This window comes from Mytilus californianus, unplaced genomic scaffold (genome assembly GCF_021869535.1).
Source record: "Mytilus californianus isolate M0D057914Y unplaced genomic scaffold, xbMytCali1.0.p SCAF_4, whole genome shotgun sequence".
Taxonomy (NCBI): Eukaryota; Metazoa; Mollusca; class Bivalvia; order Mytilida; family Mytilidae; genus Mytilus; species Mytilus californianus.
The window spans coordinates 25,863,616-25,890,998 of record NW_026262690.1 but is presented as its reverse complement, the minus strand read 5'-3'; the positions used below and the strand labels follow the sequence as shown (position 1 = coordinate 25,890,998).

General features: G+C 31.7%; 1 protein-coding gene across 2 annotated transcripts; it reads right to left on the bottom strand.

The window, feature by feature from the left end:
• Window positions 1–1,415: 1,415 nt before the first annotated feature.
• LOC127737782 (deoxyribodipyrimidine photo-lyase-like) lies at window positions 1,416–27,358 on the bottom strand. 2 transcript variants are annotated; one of them, XM_052248699.1, is made up of 10 exons: window positions 27,233–27,358; window positions 17,990–18,529; window positions 16,852–16,997; window positions 12,870–13,052; window positions 11,434–11,592; window positions 10,136–10,334; window positions 8,806–8,958; window positions 7,862–7,983; window positions 6,039–6,198; window positions 1,416–3,830 (listed from the first exon to the last, which is right to left on the bottom strand). In XM_052248699.1, the coding sequence occupies exons 1-10, from the start codon at window positions 27,267–27,269 to the stop codon at window positions 3,682–3,684; spliced, it is 1,848 nt and encodes a 615-aa protein (XP_052104659.1). In that variant the 5' UTR covers window positions 27,270–27,358; the 3' UTR covers window positions 1,416–3,681. The 2 variants fall into 2 exon arrangements, with proteins under 2 accessions (XP_052104659.1, XP_052104660.1); XM_052248700.1 differs by having other exon boundaries at window positions 27,309–27,344.
• Window positions 27,359–27,383: the final 25 nt, after the last annotated feature.

Genomic DNA, 27,383 nt, shown 5'->3' with positions numbered 1-27,383 from the left:
TATTTGTTCTGACCAGTCACTTTAAACAATGCTTATTCTGACCAGTCACTTTAAACAATGCTTATTCTGACCAGTCACTTTAAACAATCCTATTCTGACCAGTCACTATCAAAAATACTTATTCTGACCAGTCACTTTAATCAATTCTTGTTTTGACCAGTCACTATAAACAATATTTGTTCTGATCATTCAGTATAAACAATGCTTATTCTGACCAAACACAATAAAGAATGCTTGTTCTGACCAGTCACTATGAATAAATTTTGTTTGAAACAGTCACTATAAACAATTTTGTTCAATCCAAACACTATAAACAATGCTTGATCTAACCAGTCACTATAAACCATGCTTGTTTTGACTAGTCACTTTAAACAACGCTTGCTCTCACCAGTCACTATCATAAATGTTTGTTCTAACCAGTCACTATCAACAATGCTTGTTCTGACCCGTCAGGATAAACAGTGCTTGTCTGACCAGTCACTTTTACCAGAATGTGACCTACCGAATTAGACTTATTACCGGGTTTGTACTAACATGAGCAACACGACGGGTGCTACATGTGGAGCAGGATCTGCTTACCATTTTGGAGCACTTGAGACTACAGTTTTTGGTGGGGTTTGTGTTGCTCAGTCTTTAGTTTTCTATGTTGTGTTTTGTGTACTATTGTTTGTCTGTTGGTCTTTTTCCTTTTTAGCCATGGAGTTGTCAGTTTATTTTCAACTTATGAGTTTGAATGTTCCTTTGGTATCTTTTGTCTCTCTTTAACAATTCTTGTTCAAACTAGTCACTATGACAATATTTGTTCTGACCAGTCAGTAAAAAAAAATATTTATTCTGACCAGTCACTTTAAACAATGCTTATTCTGACCAGTCACTTTAAACAATCCTATTCTGACCAGTCACTATCAAAAATACTTATTCTGACCAGTCACTTTAATCAATTTTTGTTTTGACCAGTCACTATAAACAATATTTGTTCTGATCATTCAGTATAAACAATCCTTGTTCTGACCAAGCACAATAAAGAATGCTTGTTCTGACCAGTCACTATGAATAAATTTTGTTTGAAACAGTCACTATAAAAAATTTTGTTCAATCCAGACATTATAAACAATGCTTGATCTAACCAGTCACTATTTTCTTTATTCACCCAGTCACTTTAAACCATGCTTGTTTTGACTAGTCACTTTAAACAACGCTTGTTCTCACCAGTCACTATCATAAATGTTTGGTCTAACCAGTCACTATCAACAATGCTTGTTCTGATCCGTCAGGATAAACAGTGCTTGTTCTGACCTGTCACAATAAACAATGCTTGCTCTGACCAGTCACTATAAACAATGCTTGTTCTGACCAGTCAGGATAAATAATTCTTGTTCTGACCAATAACTATAAACAATGCTTGTTCTGACAAGTTACTGAACATCATATTTTATTACTTTTATATTACAATACAAAAATGTTTATTTACATTAAAAGTCACTAACACTTATATATGGGTATCCTAGTCAAACAATCATAATAGGTATCTTGTATGTAAATAATCTCAAATCAGATTTAGTCTAATAAGAAGTAACATATATCTTGCTATAATGAAAATTAATCAAAAATATTGTAAAAATATCCATAAAATATACTGTGAATTAATTGTGTATGAAACTTTGTGAATTACATGATTATATGAAGTGAAGTATATGTATTTGGGCCTTTTTTCAGATTTGAATGAACATTTAAATGCATTTCAGAGATACAATCAATTAGAAATTTATGAAAAAGATCTATAAATGTATAGAATGTATAAAAAAATAGTGAAAAATGCAGTTTTGTCACTTTAAATAGCAATTTCTCCAAATTCTGTCTTTAGAATTTTCTTTCAATATGAAATGTTATTGTCGTTTTAATGATATGAATATGTTAGGTGGTAACCAGATTTGTTTTTGCTGTCTTAATCATTTATGTTTCAGTTTAATATGTATGAATATAAATAAGAAGATGTGGTATGAGTGCCAATGAGACAACTCTCCATCCAAGTCACAATGTGTAAAAAGTAAACCTTTATAGGTCAAAGTATGGCCTTCGACACGGAGCCTTGGCTCACACCGAACAGCAAGCAATAAAGGGCCCCAAAACGACTAGTGTCAAACAATTTAAACATGAAAACCAATGGTCTAACCTATATAAAAAACAAGAAACAATGGTTATTTTGTCATTTTACCATTTATTCACTCTATATATCTGTTTTACTCTGTGTTTCGAGACTAATTGATTTGTACTGAAATAAAAACAAACCTGGTGGTGACTTCCAAATATTTTCACAGCAATAACATCAAAAATATAATTTATCTTGGCATTGTGTTGATATTCCTTGTGTTACAGTCTCATTGACATGTATCTTCATTTATTTATCCTGTACATGTTTAACTATTGAAGCAGTTTCTGTCGGAATCTCCATATTAATTTGAGAGAAAATCAACAGCATAAAAATAATTAGACCAGTAAACCTAAATCTTAACCAAAGTTGGCTTTAAATGGTTTTCAAATAGATCAATCAAAACTATTAGTTTATTTAGTTTCTCCAATCTAAAAACAAAAATCTCATCTAATATTTACAAAAGGATAATTGTATACGTCAAATAACAATAGGATACATTCTCCAACTACAGACAATATTGCCAAGAGGGTAAGTATTTAAAAACAAAACATTACGATGTCAACAGATATATCTTGGTTGGTTTATAAAAATAACTCAACTAAAAACTGTAAATTCAGAAATTAATGCATGCATCCATTATTGCAAATCTCTGACTACTGGCAAAAATGCAAGATATAAATTATGTGATTGTAAAAACTTGTAAAGGAAAATCACTACGAAAATTATGAATGTGAGTGTGGATTATTGTGAACCTTAAACTGTCCAATTTTTTGCATTAATAAAAACCACAATAATTACTGAATTTACAGTAGACTTATTCATTTCAGTTTTGTAGCCAGTTAAGTTAAAAGCAGACACTATAGCTAGACTGTATTTCTGAAAGTTCTGTTCTGTGTTTAGAAAACTTAATATAAACAGACTTAACATACAAAAAAATAAAAAGTAACAAACTATTTATGATGAATATCAATAGGATAATAAAATAAAACAAAATATATAATGAATACTAGTAATTAGAACACATGCAAACTTCATATCCTCATTCTTACTTCTGATGACATGCAAACAGAGATATACTTTTCTACTAAAGCTGCCTTCATTTTAACAAACATTGAAATTGTGTACTGAAAACAACAAAAAAAATCATTGGTATCATTTCTGCAATGAATAAAACATAGTTACTGTAAATTCAGAAATTATTGCGAGGTAATCTTGCATTATTGTTATTTCTGAAAAATTGCAATAATAAATGCACGCAATAATTTCTGAATTTACAGTAAGCTGATTTCAAAATAGCAAGATTATAATCAAAGTATGTTTTTTTTCTATTTGTTTGTTTAGATATGACCAAAGTAATATCATGTATGATGGCAATACATTCTCCTTTTATTCTGACTTTACTTGAATGACATCTGATACCAAGTTGTTTGATATATAGGTGAGACCAACAGGATTTAAGCTAAAGTCTAAATTTACAGAAATATTTTCCATGGATCCAGATTTTCTTCCTTCTGTCATTTGTTGGAAATTTACAATTTTTTTCCTCTATACTTTCTAACAAAACCAGCAACATCAAATTTTCTTTTACAACCTTCATAATTCATGTAGCGAATTTTTCCAAAAATTTCTCTTTCCTTCCATCCCTGATCATGGATTCCACAAATTGACCACATGCAGCCTATAAATGACAAATCAATTAAATATAATAGCTTTTTCAAGGGTTTTAATGATCTTATAAATTCATTGATTATATTTTTCAGAATCAAGGAACTAATTCTAATATAATAAAAGTTTCAAAATCTTGAATGGTTTTGTTAGTTTATTTTATAATTCCTATTATGTCTGTCTGGGTTGCTCACCAAAATTTGTCAATATAACAGAACTACAAACAACTGTCATACAAGTGGGAGGTTTAGATAACTATAAAACCAGGTTTAACCCATCTTATTCTTGGGAAAATGCCTGTACCAAGTCAGGAATATGACATTTTTTTATGGACTTACCCTTTTTGAATTTACCGTGGAGTTCTGTTTTTTGTTATACTTTTTTACATAAGAGTTATAAAATTTATCCAATAATATATTAAGTAGTATTTTAACTAAAACTTATACTTTCCAATTTGACCTGGGACTATTATACTAACGGGACTGAAAACCGTTACACCAATCAGTTTAAAATACTCAACATCACGGTTGTTAGAACAAGACTTTACCTGCGCGAGATTTATCGATACCCCATATTGTTTTGACAGTGACAGTGTGCCTTGAACGTATAATATTTGTAATTTGTTTTTATTTTTTATAGTTATTGGAAATGATAAACCTTAATGTAAACACGATTACTATAATGATGAAAGATATCTCGATCTTTGACAGTTGTTATTAATCACCAAATCCCGCCTAAAGTGTAAAAATGACATCTAAATGTTGAATTTTTTTCAGGATGATAATAGTGTGGGGACGCTGTGAAAACAAGTATGATTCATAAAATTTCTTAAAACTATTGATTGAAACGAGATACGCGAGTTCGGTTTGTTGTAAAATCATATTTATAGGTTATAGGTTGGATTGGCCTATTTTTATTGTCACTTTTTAAAGTGAAAAGTAGATTATAAATCTCCTTCTCATTACAAACGGAAACCACATGCAGGGCTCAAATAAATTATACTGTTCCTATAAAATTGCTTACTCCTATTTATATGTGCAATATTTGTCTTAAAATCAGGGTTTTTTTTGCTTAGTAATGGCCTGGTCTTCAGGTGGCACAAGCATATGACTTCTTGAAAATATGTACAATAGGTTCCACAATCAGAACTATAAAAGTAAGCCCTTTCACAGCTATTGCTGCCATATTGAAGTTTAGGTGTAAACACGAAATTTAGAAAAGTTCAAAACAATGTGGCTATATTTTTATGAGAACTGGTGAACTTTTGTTATAGGGATTAATTATGAACTGAAATTGCCAAGATTGATTTTATTAGGATTAATTATGATCTGTTAACCTTCGACACGTTGATTTCTTAGCGGTCAAGTAAAGCGCCAGCATTTCGACTATATTTGTTTAATTTTCAACACTAATATATTGACTACTTATTAATAATTTTTCGTAAACAATAAGAAAAGTATTTATCTTTCAAAACTACTTCGACAATTAAGTTAAAATAAAGAAGAACTTGTCCCAGTTGTAATCGGCATTAGTCTATCCCTGTGTAAAAACATTTATTTCAAGTAAATGTATTTAATTTGTTAAAATAGTTTTATTATTCACATATTTTTATTTTTTGCATTTAATTATTTATTTTTTTTAATTTCAAATCCACCATTTTAACGGTATTCTATATGATGACTTGTTCGCCGAAATCTATTGTTTACATGTAACGAAGGCTAATTAACCACGTGGCACGATAGGCTGTCAATCAAAACAAAAAATCAATAATCCACTATCTGGACAATGAAATCTCAACAGATCGATCAGTTTCCAGTCCCATTAGTATAATAGTCCCAGATTTGACACAAACGATTTCTATGTGATGAATGATACAACCTGAGTTTCTTTTTTGTTATCATGTTGCATGTAAAAATATCCTCATCAAATATGATTTTGTCAAATCATAAGTTTCCAAGGTTACTGTGGCAATACAGAAGATACTTCACTTCTGTATCCAAAGCCAGAAAAGAAAGCACTCAACTGTAAACTGTCATCATCATTTCCATCCCCCCTTTTTCTTAATGTATGTTTTCTCACTCACTTAAAATCACCTTATTTCTACTACAGCATTAATATCAGTAAAACCCTCTTTCAATTATTTAAGGGAAGACCAAATCCATAATATAAACAATATGGGTTCAAAATATAACAAATTAATACATATATGTATATAACTTACCAACATAGCCATTAGGATCTCTGCCATCTAAATTAAATCTGTCATTGAGATAGATTGCCGTCTCTAAAGCTTCTGTTGGACTTCCTGTCCATTCTAAGATTTTCTTGGCCCTATACATTCTCAAGAATCCATGCATCTTTCCTTCTATTGCCATCTGAATCTATTAAAGTAACAAGTTCCAATGTCTGACAACTTTAACTTTTACCTGGATTATTTTATAATAGTTTTTTGAAAAATCAAATTAAATAGAAATTAAAAAAAAAAAATAATCTGATTGAAATGGAGATCCTGTGTCAATGCTTCGCTTACAAGTATCTGACAACACTCTGCTCTAGTTTCTTTTTTCAAGACCTTTTTTTGTATCCTCCGGTCTTGTTGTGATAAAAACACTTTCAAAAATTTGAAGGCATAAATTTCAATTTCCGTTGTAATAATTACCATAACCATACCAGCCAACCCTCCTGTTTTGAGCAGGAGTCTCCTGCGCAAACGACCAAATTCCAGAAATCTCTCGCTTGCCGGTCTGCTCCCGCGCTGGAGTATAGAATCTCCCTCATTCGGATATTGTAACCCGGAATGACCCACATTTGTATTTCTCACGATTATTCTTTACTTTCAATAAAAAGAAACAATCAGCTATCATTTGAAAACTTTGGTCAGTAGTTTTTATGTTTGATTTATTAGTATTTGAAAATCATTCTTGCTATGTCAACTCCAACAAGATAGAGGTCTTTGTCTGGGCCGAGTGGCTGTGTAAAAACTTAGAAATATAACTGCAAATGTCAAGCAGATTGGATGAAAAATTTCAATTTTTACATCCAAGTTCACTCGGCACAATGAATCTTTATTGTGCACATTATGTTTAATCAGCTTTTTGGTTGCTTCTGGTGGTCTGTACGACGTTCAAAAGCATGCTTAGTATAAGACTCACAACACAATCAAAATATGGAAAGTTATGAGTTAGGAGACTCAGAGGTATTGAAAAAGAAAATAAATGGGGCATGTGTCCATGGGAAACAGATGATGCCCCCGCTTGTATATCATATAAAGTTATAAAGGGACATAACTAAGGAATGGTAAAAGTGACGCTACCCAAATTTGTACTTGATCTGAGTTTTGTGGTAATAAGTATTGTGTATAAGTCTTATAACATTTGGTTGAGGCTAACTTAAGTTAAAGAACAGAATTCAGCAAATTTTTCCATTTGTAAAGGGGCATAACTCTAGAACGGTAAAAGTGACACCACCAAAATTAGCATTGTGGTCATTTGGTTGAGGCAAACTAAAGTTAGAGAACAGAAATGAAAAATTCAGCAATTTTTGTGTTTAAAAAGGGGCATAACTCAAGAATGGTAAAAGTGACACTACCGAATTTAAAACTTGATCTGTATTATGTGGTAATAAGCATTGTGTATAAGTTTCATAACATTTGGTTGAGGCAAACTAAAGTTAGAGAACGGAAACCAACTTTGGGACGTACGTACGGATGGACAAGGGTAAAACTTAATGCCCCCTCTGCTACGGTGGGGGCATAAAAAGTTTTATTGATGGTGAAAGTAATGTCAAAATAAAGAGTCACTATAACAAGCCAACTCCTTAAAAACAAATAATAATATAAAAAAGATTTGTCATTTTTAGCTTTGATATTGAGTCAACAAAGAACACTAATGATTGATCTAACAATTAATGCTTGATGTTTATACTCTTTGACAAGAAAACTTTTTGATCTTCTGAAATTCTTTCCACTATAATTAACTCAATAATGTTTTATCTGGTGATTTGTTAAAGAACATCATTCAGGAAGAATTTGCAGATGAAACTAACCTGTGCAGCATTCCAAAGGTCATCATGAGTTTGACCTTTTTCTAGCTGTTCTCTAGTGTATAAATACTTCCGTTTATCTTTTTCATGCAACTTCAGTGATGTTTTAGCCCAGTCATAAGCACCTGTGAAAGCAAACAATAAGTTCAGATTTAAGTCATATGATCCTTCAAATTCAAAAAAAAAGATCAATATGTTTTATAAACTTGAATGGCTTAGTTTTACTATAAAAATATAATAAATTAAAAACGAAAGTGAACCAACGCCTGGTGAATTTGTAGTACAGTATTAAGAGTCCCTGAAGTGGATACCTCGGGTATGCAGGGTCGTTATGATAAAGCACATAAAATGTAGAGAGTCTTATAGCAACAACACTTTAGGGACTGCTGCAGAAAATTTAATGATCTACATGTTTTGGTGCCTAGGGCACCCTCATCAGGATAAAAACAATACAGAAAATTGCATCTGAAGTACAAAATCGGGTATGCATAAATAATGTCACAATGTAATCATATGTATATATAGAATTTTCTTTAAAAGATAATTGTTTTATCAAAAGTTTTCTGTACTGTTATTTGTTATTAAAATATTGTCTTTACATACTTTAATTCACAGACAGATTTTCATTATGCAAGCTTAATGACACCTCTGGATAGAAAGTCGGCAATATTCACAGTTCAATTTCTTATTACTGTAATTGAGAATGAAAAGAATAACTATCATTTATAAATCATTATTTTCAGAGAAAAGAATTGTTTCTAAACCACAATCTTTCACATCCATAATAAACACTATGAGCCAATCTGAAAATTAACAAGTCTATCACAATAGCATCTCATTTTCAACATTACAGAAAATTCCTAACAGTTTTATGGAAATAATTTTTTCTACCTGTGAATCAAAGTATTCATTTTTAACCTTCTATAACACTTAAAACTAACATATACCTTCTATTGAATCATAATTTTTATTGTAAAAACAGAAATTATCAGCTAGCTCTCTTCTTATTATAGCTTCCTCTATATAAGCCTCCACTCCCTCCTTGTATTTACTTCTGTACTGTTTAACAGTTAGAATACATCGCTGAACTGAGATCTGACCTGTAATATTCACATCTATATAACACACACAAAAAAAAAATGGAAAAACAACAAACAATCAGTAACATTATTGAAAATTATGAGAAAAGATGATTTAAAGGCTTAAACAATAATGAGATCTATGCCATTCAATCATGATATGTGATTAGCATTCAAAAGCAGCAAGTGCATGTACTTCATTAACAATTTTACAAGAATTCAATGTTGTCCCTGTGAATTTTCAGTGTTGTTTGGCCACCAGTTGAATATTTTTCATACTCGAATTCTTGGATAATATTTCTTTTTATGTAAATAAATTCGAAAATGCAAGAAACTATGTTTGTTTCTACACATTCTGGCAGTGTTTAGATGTGACTTAGTTGACAACATCTATAGTTGTATGGCATCAGGGGAATGAAAATACAGGATTTATTTCTAGTTTGAAATGTTAGTTTTTACTTCACTGGGAAACAGTATTTCATTGCAACAAACATGACAAGAGTGCACAGGGTGAAATGTCTGGCTGCTTTACTTATGATTGAATTTATGATGAAAGTCTGATATATGAAGGTTTTACTACAAGTATCACATAAACTTAACATTACCAATGAATCATGAAATGGAGCCTTGCCAGACCAACATGAATACCTTACAATCATTCCAAACAACAAATATAGTTGAGATATTTCTCATAGTATAGATATGTATTACATCCCAATCAAAAAGCTTTCAGGTATGTTTTAGGTCATCATCAGTATGAATGACCATGCCTTTTCATTACTTTTTTTTATTCATACTGTAATTAAGATCTCGCTTTGCACCTGCTAGCTCTACCATTGCTAGTAAGGCTATAACATACCATATAATCCAGGTCTACATGAAGAATTTAAATACAAATGAAATACGAAAAGTTTGTATTAGTTTTATTTGCCTGCTCAAAGTAAAAATAACAGAAATGCATTTGTTGTCTTGCTAAGTATACTCTGTAGGTGTTTGACAGATCCTAAAAGCCCTCATAGGTTACAACTAATCACTGCCAAATATGAAGTCATTCTATTCAATGTACTTCCAAAATATTTGTTTGATCAATAGACAGATAAACAGATGGACAAGGTGAATGCAATAAAGCCCCCAATCCTGGAGGGGGGTATAATAATAATATATTTATTGAAAGAAAAAACACCAAACATTATCTTACCAAAGTGAATCCATGGGGATAAATTACTCAAAGCTGTCTTATTTGGATTATTTCGATCTTTTGAAAAATACTTAAGTCTTTCTTTACAAAAAGATTCCAGCATGCGTAAACCAGCCAATGAACCTGGTGTTGCCCAATCTACTGGTCCAACTGTTCTGTCAACTGTCAAACTAGCCTCAATTTTTGTCCAATCAATGACCTGTTAAATAAAACAGACAAAAATCTTTTTTCTATTTATTTTATTCTTGAAGTTTATCTTAGATTCTTTTTCAAAGTCAATATTATGTCAAATTTTTAATCTGTTACATATAAATTGATATTATATTGATATTAAACATATATTTATTAAAAGGCATTTATGAAAGCATTACCAAATTATTTTCTACAATATATACTTTCTCTCGTCACACTAAATATTGGTACCAATAAAAAAACAAGAGGCTCATGAGAGCCTGAATTGCTCACCTGGTAAAAATATGCAATTTTGATATTTCTTTTCACTTTTACCACTGCAATCAGTTATTTTTGCTTATTTGTAAATCTCAACAGAGATGTGGTATGATTGCCAATGAGGCAACTATCCAACACAAGTCTTCAGTGGTGTATAATTGACGTAAATTTGTAATAATGACCTCTTGGTATTACAATATGTGTCATTCAGTACTGGTACATGTTATTTCATTACTGGTTTATTTTTTTGTACAGCCAAATTAATCAATGAATGATTGGTTTTTCAAGAAGTTTACATGAATGTTCCTGTTGAAAGAACTCCATAGAGGAGGGGGGAAGGAGGTGCTAATTTCCCAATTACGCTTTTTTTTATAATTTTTCCCACTTCCCAATTTTTTTCTCCTTTTTCAAAGATCTCACAATTTTACTCCCTATATCCCACATCCCCACTTTTTGTTTACCACATATATCTAACTTTTTTTACCCCCTATATCTAACACCCCAAAAGCAGAGAACAATAGCTATTTATCTATTCAATGGTAAAATTCAATCTGCCACATACCCAGAGAAACACACAAACTGATTGTGAGAAAAGGTTTTATTTCATTGCAATAATTATGGATATTGTGATACATTTGTACCTTCCTTTAAATTAAGGTTTTCTTAATACAATGAATCTAAATACTCTCATATGATATGGTAATTCCTACAGGTATGACAGAATAAATATATACTTTATTTGTAAAATATGATATAATTAAAATTTATGAACTTTATGACTTTAGTTGGTTAAAAATATGATGGTATTTGGATATAAATATCCCTTTCTGTGACACTGTAGACTGTACCTGTGGTTTCTGTTTGGGAGTATAAGGGTGAACACAAACAGGGGGAAACTCTGTTAAGTAACCAGACAGCTGATTATGGATTTTATTTCTGATTGTTCTAGCTCCATATTCAAGTTTTGGTGAAGCTTCCCAGCAAGGTACTATATTATGTGCATCTACCTAGAAATGAAAAAAGTGAAAAAATCAACAAGAGGACAGACACAATTTATGCATTATAGTGAAAAACGTGACCTGACTTTATAAAGTTCCACTCTCTTATTGCTGCTCATAAAAATTCTAACGTAACTGTATTATGAACTCAACCTTGTACACTTATATGCCTACAGGTATAAAGTAATTTTACCTGCATTGTAACTGTTCTTGGAGAACTACAATGAATTCATCAATACAAGAATGTACTGCAGCAGCAGAATAAAGAATATCTGCAATCCTATAGGTTTTCTTAATATGCTAAACTACAGTCGAATCTCCATGTGTTAAAAACTCAAGTATCTCAAGGTTTTGCTAGTCCCAGTAAATTCCTGTTTGCTCAATGTAATTTGAACTCTGATGAGTCGAAATTGGTTTATTCAAAATCTAGGTTAACTCAAGTAAATAACAAAGTGCCATCAAAGAAAAATAATCATAAAATAAGTTAACCATGATTTGCTGAAGTTCACATTTCAAGAAAATTTGGAAGGAAAAGAATTGATTTAAGTTTATATTCTGAGTCCAATATTTAAATCAGATGTTTTTATTGTCAATGGAAATGAGCAGCCTTTATTTAATCTAATAGCTATTTGTAGACACCCTTGGTGATTGGGTTTAATCCTTGAATGCTTACATCCAACAAATCACAGGTAAAAATATTTCGAAGAATATGGATGCATAACTAAAATTCACACATGCACACAAGTGAACTAGTCAAACAACATGGTTCTGACGATTTTTGGATTAAAACCTATATTACTATATATAGAAATGTATCATCACATCACATTTAAATACTAATTTCTGATAGATTAAATCTTTTTGACTAAATCAATTAGATGCAAACTAGTGTAATTTAAGAAAATAACTCTAAATAGACTGATCGATGTCTAGTATTTTTTTATCGTGTCACTTTTATGACCAGAAATGTGTGGCTGTTTTATGTATAAGGCCAGGTCCAAAAGATTGCATGAACTTCAATTTTTTTCTGAATTATATTAAAATGGCAAACTCACATTTGATGTTTCATTCAGGCTCAGCACAAACTGACGAGAATATAATTTCACTGACTTGTCCGGAAATATAACCTTTTTGGAAGCCCTGTGGCAGGCCAAGTGAAACAGGAAACACTTGCAGAATTGAAACACTTCATTTGCATGGAATGATATTGCTGTGAAGCTATGTATGTCACTTTTATATATATTCTAATTGCAATTATTCTTGCTAAAATATTTAAAATAATGTACCTGACAAATTGGTATATTTTTAGGTATGGCTTTTGTGACATCATCGTCCCACTGCATCGGCGTACGTAAGGGAGAGAAATCTGTCACTACACCACCAATATCCTGATCTGTAACAAACTGTGGCAACACATCTTTGGCATAACCAATCAATAAATGGAAAGATATTTCCAACTTATTGCAATCCTACAACAAAAAGAATAAAATGCCCCGCTAGGGCGCAGCTTGATACGACCGCAGAGGTCTAACCCTGAACAGTTGGGGCAATTATGGACACAACATTCAAGTTTGATACAGCACTGAATTTGGATTGTAATTAAATATTTGACACAGCATAGGTTTCTGACACAGAATGGAAGTGGTCTAAGAACTTAAAAATTTTTAATTTACCTATTCAAACAAAATCATTATTATTTGCTTTTATATATAAATCAGAAATAACCAATTTAAAATGGAAAATTTTGAAGAAAAAAAAGGAAATAAAAATTCCCCCCCCCCAAATTTTTTGAACCCCCTTATGATTCATCACCCCCAAACTCAATCCCAGTCCTCCCTTTGTGGTATGGTACCTTGCAGTACAATTTCAGAGAGATCCATACACTTGAACACAAGTTATTGTCTGGAAACTAGAAAAATGCTTGTTTTTTGGCCCCTTTTTGGCCCGAAATTCCTAAACGTTTAGGGCAATTACCCCCAAACTCAAACCCAGCTTTCCCTTTGTGATATGGAACCTTGCAGTACAATTTCATAAAGATCCATACACTTACACACAAGTTATTGTCCTGAAACTAGAAAAATGCTTGTTTTTTTGCCCTTTTATGGCCCCTAATTACTAAAATTTTGAGGGAATTACCCCCAAAATCAATCCCAGCCTTCCCTTTGTGGTATGGTACCTTGCAGCACAATTTCAGAGAGATCCATACACTTGAACACAAGTTATTGTCTGGAAACTAGAAAAATGCTTATTTTTGGCCCCTTATTCCTAAACTTTTTGGGCAATTACCCCCAAACTCAATTCCAGCTTTCCCTTTGTGATATGAAACCTTGTAGTACAATTTCATAAAGATCCATACACTTACACACAAGTTATTGTCATGAAACTAGAAAAATGCTTGTTTTTTCCCCTTTTTGGCCCCTAAATCCTAAAATTTTGAGGCAATTACCCCCAAAATCAATCCCAGCATTCCCTTTGTGATATGGAACCTTGTGATACAATGTCAGAGAGATCCATAGACTTACACACAAGTTATTGTCATGAAACTAGAAAAATGCTTGTTTTTTGCCCCTTTTTGGCCCCTAATTCCTAAAATTTGGAGGCAATCACCCCCAAAATCAATCCCAGCATTCCCTTTGTGATATGGAACCTTGTGGTACAATGTGAGAGAGATCCATACACTTACACACAAGTTAAGTGTGGAAGTTACAAAAATGCTTATTTTTGGCCCCTAATTCCTTAACTGTTGGTACCATAACCCCCAAAATCAATCCCCACCTTCCTTTTGTGGTATTGAACCTAATGGTAAAATTTCATTGAGATCCATTCACTTTAACTAAAGTTAGAGTGCGAAAACTAATGTGTCTTCGGACGACGACACCGACGACGCCAACGTCATACCAATATACGACCACAAAAATTTTTTTGCGGTCGTATAAAAATCTGGCTACAACGATGAATGAATTTTACATTTATTAAGTATGAAAAAAATAGCAAACTAATAAAACTCAATTTATTTATATGAATAAAAAAGAATTTTTCCACTTTTCAACGAGATTTTCTTAATCTTCATTTTTTCTTTACACTTTATTTTTCTATGTAGCCTTTTCTAAAGCTTAAGCTTTCCACACAGCTTGAGTCAGATAATTTCAAACAAAGAAAAAATCTTCTCTGCCCATTCCTGAATAATGTGTTGTTTGATTACTCATTGAATACTTTTTATATTTGATTACTTATTCTTTAATTGTATTGTAAACAATAATAATATTTGTCATTTAAAAGAAATAACTCCTGAAAGAAGTAAATTAATGGTTAGTCTTATTGGCATTTTTGTATATCTTTTTATTTCTGATCTTTTTTATGTGTACAGTTTGAGTCTATCAGTTATAGTTTTCAAGTTAATAGAAAAAACCCTAAAATTTGCAAAAAAAAACTTCTGATAATTTTGAATTTTTTAGATCCTATCAGATTTTCTGTACTTGCTATGGTTTGCAAGATATAAGACTTGTATATATATAATAACTTTTACCAGGTATTTTATATTATTAGCCATGGAGCCAATATTGGTTGATGGATTGAGAAAAAAATAAAAATTAACTAGAAACCCTACAGATTGATTTTACAAAGTTTTATTTCAATTCACTGTTTCAGAATCTAATGCATCCTAGGTTATATTTTCAAAAGGGTACACCAGAAAGTTTTGATTAGTTAACAAAGTTCTACACAATGAACATTCAACCAATGATGCTGGGTTATTTTCATTCTGTTGTACAAACAATGAAATTAACCATAACCTCTTAGGTTCTTTATTGGCAGATTGGATCTGTAGTTTATTTTATGAGATCTTTGAAAAGGTTTATAGTTTTATACTAGCCTGTGGCGAGATGAGCTAAAATCATCAAACAAGTAACATAAAAGATCCTTCACAGCAGTAAGCACAGTAAACTGATTACAGTTATTTCAAAGAAATTTTGAAAGAATGAAGTGTAAGCATTATTATGTAATTTAAAATTTTAAATAATTTCAAGTTTTTTTTTATGATGCAACACAACATAAATAATTAAGAGATTCCATATGCACACTTGTATTTATAAGTACTTTTAATAAACAGCTGCGCCACGAGCGCATTATACGCCCGTCGTCTTGTGTGTGAATTTTTCTGCAATAAGCATAAATAGTTTCTGACATACGGCGTGACATGCGAAAACACCCCCTTTTTTTTTTTAAACTCAATATCTCTAAAATAAAATTTTGAATCAAAACCAAAAAGTATACAGATCTTTAGATTAATATAACTAAGAAGTGTGTAAAATTTTAAGCAATAATCATAAATTGTTTTTGAGATACGGCGCGACATGTGAAAACCCCCCTTTTAAAAAAAAAATATCAATATCTCAAAAATAAAATTTTGAATCAAAACCAAAAAGTATACAGATCTTTAGATTAATATAACTAAGAAGTGTGTAAAATTTTAAGCAATAATCATAAATTGTTTTTGAGATACGGCGCGACATGTGAAAACTCCCCTTTTAAAAAAAAAAAATCAATATCTCAAAAAAAAAATTTTGAATCAAAACCAAAAAGTATACAGATCTTTAGATTAATACTACTAAGAAGTGTGTAAAATTTTAAGCAATAATCATAAATCGTTTTTGAGATACGGCGCGACATGTGAAAAACCCCTCCCCCTTTTTTTACAAAATACTCAATAACTCAAAAATAAAATTTTGAATCATCACCAAAAAGTATACAGATCTTAAGGTTAATATAACTTAAGAAGTGTGTAAAGTTTTAAGCAATAATCATAAACTGTTTTTGAGATACGGCGCGACATGTGAAAAACCCCTCCCCCTTTTATAACAAAATACTCAATATCTCTAAAATAAAATTTTGAATCATCACCAAAAAGTATACAGATCTTAAGATTAATATAACTAAGAAGTGTGTAGAGTTTTAAGCAATAATCATAAACTGTTTTTGAGATACGGCGCGACATGTGAAAAAAAAACACACACCTGTTTTAGTTACTAAGACCCGTAACTCAAAAATTTTGAATCTTATTTTCACCAAAAAGTATACAGATCGTTTGACCATCATAAGAAACAACTATGTTAAGTTTCATGAAATTTGGATAAGTCATTCTCAAGTTACGGTGCGACATGTTTCCGCTGGACAGACAGACGGACAGACGCACAGATGCCGGACATTTGTATAACATAATACGTCCCGTCAAAAATTTGACGGGCGTATAAAAATGTATGAATAACTAACTTGTTCAACTTCTTTCAGACCCTCCATCATAAAATGGTAATGTCTTATAGTTGCTTCTAAGAACTTTGGTACTAGACAAAAACAAACATGCAATGGTACTTCCATCTTCAATGCAAGTTTCTGTGCATACAGGAAAGCCCAATTATCTGGAAAATATAGCACATACAACTGTATTATCATTTATTCAATATTTGATGACACTTAATAGTGACTGTTTAAGCTGTACATTGGAGTTCGGTATTTTGTTATACTTTTTTACATTCTCCTTCTATCAAGGTTAGGATGAGGATATATTGTTTCTCTAATGTTCCATTAGTTTTAGATATTTCATTCTGATTGAGAGAGTATTGAATCCTTGCCTAAAGTGACAGAGAACATGGGTTTGATCCATGGAAAGGTCAATCAGATGACTTAACATGCACAATTGGCATTTGCTATTTCTCTGGTAAACTTTAAATATGGAGTAACTTAAAATCTCTGGTAAGCAGTTTGAACTTAGAAATAAAGTCCAGGTTTTATCATGTATCTGCATGCTGACTTCTGCCTTGTTAGTATATACATTTTGTAAGCATTTAAAAATGTGGCTCAAAGTGTTGATGTAAAGTAAAAGCAGAGCTCCATTTAATTTCACATGTTCTTGTCCTGTATTCATTTGAAAGATTAATCATGTAATTGTATGTCAATGTACATGTATGTCAATGTACATGTATGTCAATGTATGTGTTATTAGAAGAGCATCACAGCAAAGGCTGATAAAAATATTGTGTGGCTAAATAAACTTTCAGCTTGCAATAAACATGCCAGGAAACAAATATAATCTGCTAAATATAATGAGTACTGTACAATGTAACTTAATGAAGTATGGCGAATGGCATTTGTCTCTTGCGCTAACCTAGGACAATAAATTATCAATCCATACATACATGCCAATCAGTCACATATTTGCATTGATGATATATTTGGACTTTCTTTAAATATACCAGTGCATTTGTGTAACTGTGACAGGTATATTTCTTACAAATACAAATCAAAAGAAAAACTTAAAGAGACTTATAAATTTCTTTGTCTGGTTTCAGGAAGATTTTGAGAGATGTCTTTTTATACTTTTAAAGGATTGACCTTAACCCTCTGTAATTACCTTGAACTCTTTGATCCCTTGACATCCAGTATACAACTCCTTGACTATCCTCAGGAAAATCTTTTACCTTTGATAATACACGCACCCTCTTCTTATTAAATTTAAATTCAGATATTGATTTACAGACATTGCTCCTATTTGCTGAAATTTTATCAATAAAGTCATCTGATTTGATGTCACTTGTTTCCAATTTTTGCTTTTTTTCTGTTGGAGGAGTACCCTCAGTATCCATTTTACGTTTTGCAGACAATTCTTTTTTTTCAGCCATTCTGTTTTTAGTTATAGATGTAGAAAATCTGACTTGAAGTTGTCTTACACTTGCATTATGATGTGCAAATTCTAAATATATTTCACTATAAAACAATTGAGAGTTGAACAGAACTGATCTTAAATTTTTAGATGAGAGCTCAAGTGCTGTTAATGAAAGTTGTCTTGTTTTTAAGGCAAAATAGGTCTGCTTTAAAGTTGTGCAGATAAGTGATGAATGAGTATGATCCAAAAGACGTCCAATATTTCTCAACATGAATCTGTATAACAAACCTAAAATAAAGAAAACTTTTTGTAAAACTCTACAAAAGATAAGTGCACAGACAGATAAAATTAATTCACCAAACTTTCCTATTGTCTATATGAATAAAAGGAAATATGGCGTTCCTGACAAACTCTGAAAATTAAAATGCAGGTCATGTGAGGAAGAAAATGTCAGGTCATAACATGTACAAATTTTTTTCAGCTGAATTTAATTATTAAGAGTGCATAGAAGTATTAAAGATATTATCTCTCATTTACAATGTATTGATTCTGTATGTACTAGAATCAAATTTTAATTAAATTAAATACTATTTCAATATTTTGCGATCAGTTTTTTCCTTTAAATATTTTTATGAATAATTAAACCTAATTTTCAATACTTTTTTTTTGCCATTCAAAATACACATGATACTTTAGGGTGAGATTACAGAACTTATTCCAACAGTACTTTATGTGATGGCTAGGCTGTGACTGTAAATGGAAGCCTTTTTTAGAGTTCAAATTAATTTTGGCTAATTCATCAATGTGTACAAATAAAATTTCCGATGTGTCACTGGTCAGTGCTTGGGTGTTGAGTGAGGGCATAAAATTGATGTCAGAAGTCATTAATTATCTCTAAATCATTTAAAACACAATAGAATGATGAGTAACAAGTGTTAATTAATCAATTACATCCAATCAACAACAAGTTAACCTCATCAGGTAAATCGATCATGTGCTGTAAACAATCAACATGCTGGTTAAATTTCACCTACATATAGATTTTATACCGCACAGATAAGATTGAACAAGGTGCATCTAAATTATAGTAGGACAGCAGGTCCCATTGCTTTTAGGCACTGGGGGAGAACAATGCACATTACATTCTACATTCTTCTACATGTATGCCCCAACTTTCAAAATAAGAGGCCAAACTAAACAAATACAACACAAGAAAGGCAGCCTTCTTGTAATATGAATATAATTACAATTACATATACACATGTATATGATAAACTTCACCTTATAAAAGGGAAAGATTAATATTGGAATTTGAATGCTAATTAACAGCCCCTTCATTTCATAAAATATAATTGGCATTGCATTATTAATTATTGTATAATTGGGGTCAAGGGTCCGGAAACGGTGTATTTGCCAGTCATGCCCATGGCCTAAACAGCAGATTGGGATTTAGGACTATATGTACAAGAAAAATCGGCTAATGATCACCAATTACTTTTACATGTGTTTTTAATTCACACCTGACAGTGATCACAAGCTCAGAACTAGTATTAAAGAAATAAAAATTCCATGACAACTTCCTTCATTTTTTAATTACTTTTCAGCAAAGACAATAGTTATGATATATGTTTCTCAGATGACAATGGATATGTTCTTATTATTATAACTACAATCCTGTTCCCTTCCCCCAAATGTGACCTACCAAGTAATACTTATCATCAAGTTTGTACTAACATGAGCAACATGGCAGGCGCCTCTTTTGTTCAATTCTGATTGAAAAATTAAAACTTGATTTAATTTACGTAGAAAAAAATTATTTTTCACGAATCAAACGTGTACATTAATTACTATGTATTACACATCGGCATGCATGAAATTGTCTTCACCAGATTAGACACTTAATCGTAAAATGCAAAATAATTTCATACTTAACCAAATGAGTGCAACTATTATCTGTTATAATCAAACACTATTACTGTGACTTGACTGTAAGTGTTTCTCTCCACCTATTGCAGTTTATTCAAGATTCTGACCAAATTGCAATTTGTTTTATCAAACCAAGCTGTTCAACTGGTCAGAAATTTTAACAAACTGCTGTAGAAAACTTCAGTCAAGTCGTGAAAGTGAAAGGTGATAAAATAAAAGCATACATACAATCCTATTGTAAAAAGCAGACTTTTAATTCCACTTTAATGATATTTTGAAAATGACAATTTATGAAAGGTGATACATGTGTGTAGGTAATAATTTTTCTATAAAGTACCTCCAGTCTAAAAAAATAATGAAACCCCTGAAATATCTAAATCTAAGAAAGGACAGTTATTAACCGTTCATATTTGATTTATTTAAAGTAAGTTCCTTTAGGTAAATTTCAGCAGTATAATTAGAAAATTCTTGATTATTTAACGAAAAAGTATTCAAGATAACGATAAGTGTTGTTGAATTTATCAATTAAATGCAATTTATACGTGGCTTTACTGAGTTTGGTTATAAACTGTGATTCATAACAGTACAAGAACAAGTCTGCTATTAAAAGGGCGCAATTGGTGCCCATAGGAATACCTACAACCTGTCGATACACTTTATTGCCAAAACGTACATAAGTGTTATCAAGGAGAAAATTAACCGCTTCGATCATCTCATCATACCTCAAGTAAGTATATCTAGCATGTAAGTATGCTTTATTTTATCACCTTGCACTTTCATGACCTGAGTAGATATCTACAGCAGTTTCTTAAAAATTCTGACCAGTTGAACAGTTTGGTTTGATAAATCAATTGAAATTTGGTCAGAATTTTGAATAAACTGCAATAGGTGGAGAGCTACACTTACAGGCAAGTCACAGTAAAAGTAATAAAATTGAAAATCTGGTGATTTCCTGTCAATTTGATAAACAGAACTAATCCTGGAAATAATTCTGGAATCACTCGTACGTTAGTATTAACGTGAAACTTCCACTTTTCATCTTCAAAATCGAAAAAAGAGTTGGAGATTCCTGAGAAATTTCCCATCTTGAGTCATTAAAATCATTTCCATATTAAACTGTTGAATTCCACAATTTGTTCTTGAACTTTTTTAGAAAACGGTGAGAAAATTCCTGACGTGAATGCCATGAAATATTAAATTATTTAATACAAGTTCGTTGATGCCATGAATCTAGTGTGAATAATTTCAACAGTTTGAAAAAAAGGCCCGAACTTTTAAGTCATTTCAAAATGACTAAAATTGTGTAAAAAATTTTATGAATCTTGATTGGAGTATTACAATAAATGTATTATCATTATTATTTTCTATTTTTTAATTTGATATTAAAAGTGTACTTTATGTAGCAAAGCTAATTTGCATAATAATAGAAAAGAAACTGAATAATGAAAGGCAGTGGCTAAATTGCCAGAACTGGCAAAATAAAAAAATGCTATTTTGCTGGCTCTAGTTAAGCAGAAGCCAATTTTGCCAGTAAAAAACAATTTTGATACAGATATGCAATCAAAAAACTGACTATTATTTTAAAAGCAAATATCATTTTGCTAATTACTAAAATTTTGAGGGAATTACCCCCAAAATCATTCCCAGCCTTCCCTTTGTGGTATGGTACCTTGCAGTACAATTTCAGAGAGATCCATACATTTGAACATAAAGTTATTTTCTGGAAACTAGAAAAATGCTTATTTTTGGCCCCTTATTCCTAAACTTTTTAGGCAATTACCCCCAAACTCAATTCCAGCTTTCCCTTTGTGATATGAAACCTTGTAGTACAATTTCATATAGAGATCCATACACTTACACACAAGTTATTGTCATGAAACTAGAAAAATGCTTGTTTTTTGCACCTTTTTGGCCCCTAATTCCTAAAATTTGGAGGCAATTACCCCCAAAATCAATCCCAGCATTCCCTTTGTGATATGGAACCTTGTGATACAATGTCAGAGAGATCCATACACTTACACACAAGTCATTGTCATGAAACTAGAAAAATGCTTGTTTTTTTGTCCCTAATTCCTAAAATTTGGAGGCAATTACCCCCAAAATCAATCCCAGCATTCCCTTTGTGATATGGAACCTTGTGGTACAATGTCAGAGAGATCCATACACTTACACACAAGGTATGTCTGGAAGTTACAAAAATGCTTATTTTTGGCCCCTAATTCCTTAACTGTGGGTACCATTACCCCCAAAATCAATCCCCACCTTTCGTTTGTGGTATTGAACCTTATGGTAAAATTTCATTGAGATCCATACACTTAAACTAAAGTTAGAGTGCGAAAACTAATGTGTCTTCGGACGACGACGACGATGACGACGACGATGACGACGACGACGCCAACGTCATACCAATATACGACCACAAAAATTTGTTTGCGGTCGTATAAAAATGCTTATTTTTGGCCACTTTTTGGCCCCTTATTCCTTAATGTTTTGGGCTATTACCCCCAAACTCAATTCCAGCTTTCCCTTTGTCATGTTTGTGATATGGAACCTTGTAGTATAATTTCAGAAAGATCCATACACTTACACACAAGTTATTGTCATGAAACTAGAAAAATTCTTGTTTTTTGCCCCTTTTTTGGCCCCTAATTCCTAAAATTTTGAGGCAATTCCCCCCAAAATCAATCCCAGCATTCCCTTTGTGATATGGAACCTTGTGGTACAATGTCAGAGAGATCCATACACTAACACACAAGTTATGTCTGGAAGTTACAAAAATGCTTATTTTTGGCCCCTTTTGGGCCCCTAATTCCTTAACTGTTGGTACCATAACCCCCAAAATCAATCCCAACCTTCCTTTTGTGGTATTGAACCTTATGGTAAAATTTCAAAGAGATCCATTCACTTAAACTAAAGTTAGAGTGCGAAAACCAATGTGTCTTCGGACGACGACGACGACGGCGCCAACGTCATACCAATATACGACCACAAAATTTTTTTTGCGGTCGTATAAAAATCTGAGATTTTATTCTTATGCATGCATGTAGCATTAGACTGTGACTGATTTTAGAAGTTATTTCAACTACGTTTTTTAAAGACCTATTATTTTGTTCTGATTATTAGGTCGTCTTCTTGCCACATTTTTGGAGTGCGCGCATGAAAATAATTTCGAAATTTAATTCTTTTTATTTAATTTCTGTGAAAAGACCTTTTGTTTTTGTTGCGATTATAATTTTTCTTAATTTTTTTCTTGCGCTGTTTTGGTGTTTCAAATTATGTCGCTTAGATGTTTGATGTATAATATATCGAACAGTTAATGCCATTTTGAAACTGACACCATTTAACCAAACACTTTTCCTTGTAAGAGTTATCTCCCCAAACACTGTTTTCCTTATTATTGTTACTCCTTTGCAACCATAAAAGAAACTGACAAAATTATTTAACCAATTGCTCGTTACATCCTCAGGATGTTGAAAAAAATTTTGACTGAAGCAATCCGGAGACTCAATATGAGAGTTATTTCCCCTTATGTATGATACTTATTTTAACTGGTAAATCTTAATTGATAGAGACCTGGACTCTTTAGATTTGAGGTCCTGGGTCCACCAGAAAGAAAATGAGGTCAAGGTCAAAGGTCACCCTCATGTTCTAAATTTTGACATTTACTACATTTGACTTCTACTCAAATTGAGTTATAGATATCAACAAAAAAATTTAGCCCAATTGTTAGCCTCGACATGACGCAACTGGAAATTTTTTGTCAAAATGGTACACGTCACTTTATTGAGGGGTCAATGTTCCTGAAATAGTCAAATCAACAAATTGACAAATTATAACTTCAAACTATGCAGCTATCATTATGAACATGTGTATTATCTCAATCAATCAATCAACCAAAGAACAAACCAAGTTCCCGACATATATAATATATGTCTCCGATACTATACAACAATGAGACCAGAAATTTTATTAGTCCTTAGCGAACTTTAACATTTCACATGCAATTATTTTTTTGACTATTTAGCAGGTTGCCAAATGGGGAACTATTCCCCAAATGAGTATCAATCCCTCATATGAGTTAAAATTTGATAGTGCTAAAAACGTATTTTTCTTAACTGGGTCTTTTTACTTAAAATGGCACAAATTTATAGAAAATTCGTAAGGGTTCCGCGGAACCAAGTGTCTCGCCTACTTTTGCTGTTAGTCGCAGGCTCAACAAAAATGGGGAAAAAATTATTAAAAATTTTCCTCTAGATACTATCTCTAAAGATTGTAAGAAGTTCTGTTCAAGTTTGGTAAAAATCCAAGAAGGTTTATGAATCTAATAAATGTTTTAAAAACTTTAACTGCAGACTGTACGTAATGTTATCTGGAATAAAACTAAGTCCATTTATAAGTAATATACGGAAAAACAGGAAATAAATTTTTACAAAATTTCCTTCTAGATACTAGCTTTTGATCAAAAACAAGCTTCTGTCCAAGTGTGGTACAAATCCAGGATAGTTTAAGAAAGTTATTAAAATTTTGAAAGCTTTAACCACGGAGTGAATGTAATGTTAACTGGCAGAAAAACTAAGTCCATTTAAAAGGAAAGTACATATTTTTTTTAAATATTGGTATATATGTTTACAACAAAAATGTAGATCAGATGAACTTATAATATATATTAGACAAAATATGATTGAAGACTTAGGTTTCCATTTTTTGATAAGTTGAATTAATTTGACTATCATGCAAATTAGAAATTAAAAACTTCCTCTTACACATGAAAAAGTGAAGCTTGAATTTAAATACCTTCATAAGCAATCCTGTCTTACATTCAAATATTTCCCTCATGGTAATTATTCAATCTTTGCAGTATTGTTTATACACAATCTGAATCTTTTACGCTCCAACTTTTGAATTTGTTAACTGGAACCTGGTCTCTTATTACACAGCAAAATAAATGTTATAAGCAAACCGGAATCCAGTTAAAGATAATTGAATACAAACCAATAGCAGTCAAGATAATAATCCTGCTTAAATAAGAAAACATTCCTGGTAAAAAGATTTTCTGGCAGGAAAAAATATTCCTGTTACCCAAACCAGGAATGTTGTTGTAGGAAAATGAAAAATCCTGTCAGAAAAACTGAAGTTTTTCCTAGTACGTCTAAAAAGTAACAGGAATTTAAAATTTCCTGCTAATTCCGTGTGAATTCCTGCTATAGTCTGGTAGGAATCCTGCTAAATATTTCGTACGGGCATCTTATGATTATAAACAAGCTTCTGTCCAAGTTTGGTACAAATCTAGGATAGTTTAAGAAAGTTCTTAAAATTTCAAAAACTTTAACCACAGAGTGAATATTTGTGGAAGCTGCCGACGACGACAGACTGTAGGATCGCTATGTCTCGCTTTTGCGACAAAAGTCGCAGGCTCGACAAAAATGGAACAAATTCTTCCAAAGAACCATATTTTAATACTGGGCTTTTAAAAAATTAGTAGGCTTGAAAATAGTCAATTTTTTGAAGTTTTCATAGGCTTGTAACTTCTTAGTAAATCAGGTTAGAGCTATTCATCTTTTGGAACATTTGCTGCATTTTTTATAAATCAGGGGTTAAAAAATCCACTAGCCCGACGTCTGGGACTAGAACATTTATGCCTCGGGCAATCAAAACTTGTTTCCAATATGCCTGATGGGACTAGTAAAAAACTCTTGACGTCAACAAAATAGAAAGTGGAAGGACCAGTATCAAGTATTGAACGCAATTCCTGTACTTTCAATATCCATTTCTCAGTACTGGGGAGTTTTGTCTATTGCTCATGCCACAACTTTCAATTAAAGGTACTGGGGGATGATGCATTGATTGATATAACCTGTTCGCATCTAATTAATTTAGTAAAAATGATTTTATGATAAATTTAAAAAGGTATTTAAAATAAGTTTTAGTAAAAAAACAACAGAACCACGTTGTTGATTAGTACACATGTGCACGTGTGTGAGATTTAATTATGCATCCAAATTTTCAAAAATGCTAAAAATATCATTGATATTTTTATTTTGCGTTCATTTCAAGTAGAAGAAATTAAATAACCGTCAATAATGTCAATCATTGTTATGATGCTCAAATTATTACCATGTCATAATTTATTGCCTTTTGTTGCTTAGTATTACGGGATTGAAATAGGAATGAAGAAAATATGTCTAGCTGGCTCAAATATTTTTTAGAAGCTAGTAGGTCTGTTTTGCTGGGCTAGCAGTTCTTCCAACAGGACTAGTAAAATCCGGCTACCAATAAGTCCAAATGTAGGATAGAAAGTCACAGGACAAAAAGTCACAGACAAAAAGTCACGGACAAAAAGTCACAGGACAAAAAGTCACAATTCAGTTTTGGGATTATTTTTCTTTAAACAAGAAAACACTAATTTTAAAAATATTTTTTTGTTTTTTTCTTGGACTATTATATATGAAGCAACTTTGTAATTAAAATGTATTCAATAAATATCAATAAGGATCAAATAATTGTTATGAAAACAAAATGTCAAAGTGGCTTCGTACTTAAATGGCTTCATTGTGCCAAGAAATATATCCTTTTCATGATTAAAATTTAATAAATTTTAATTTTTCAAGGCTTATGAACAATGTCCTAAACTTAAAAATTAATATATGAAATAAAAAGAAAATATTTCAATATCTTTCTCTTATATATTCAAATAATTGTCAACAAATTATTTGTGACTTTTTGTCCTATCAAATTTGTGACTTTATGTCCTGTGACTTTTTGTCCTGTGACTTTCTGTCCGTTTACCATAAGTCCTGGGCTAGTGTCAGTAGTGAGCTGTAACAAATTTTTTTAACCCCTGTGAATGTATGCCATTTTAAGTAAAAAATCTCAGTTAAGAAAATTTTGCTTTTAGCACTATCAAATGAGGGATTGTTACTCACATGGGGAACAGTTCCCCATTTGGCGGGTTTAGTATTTAGTTTCATCATTAGTTTGTAAAAATGAGGGGTTACGCAATCCAAATTTGGCGGGTAAACTTTAATCAGTCAATTAAGGCGCTTTGACAAGTGTAGGGCCATGTACCGGTGTATTTATAACAAGTAATGAATTCACATAACATTGACAATGAAATTCTTTTAGTAGACAGCAGCAGCAGAACCTTAGGAAGCACAACACACGATCAGCTGTTATACAATTTTAGGGGAGACAACTATTTCTGTTAAAAATAATATTC

What these genes read in the sequence shown, in the direction of transcription:
- LOC127737782 (XM_052248699.1), bottom strand. Translation starts at nt 27,269, where the DNA reads ATGTTATGTGAATTCATTACTTGTTATAAATACACCG. An exon ending in TACTTGTTATAAATACACCG is followed by an intron (nt 18,530 to 27,232) that starts GTACATGGCCCT and finishes TCTTTATTTTAG; the next exon opens with GTTTGTTATACAGATTCATG. An exon ending in AGATCCTAATGGCTATGTTG is followed by an intron (nt 3,831 to 6,038) that starts GTAAGTTATATA and finishes TGTCATTTATAG; the next exon opens with GCTGCATGTGGTCAATTTGT.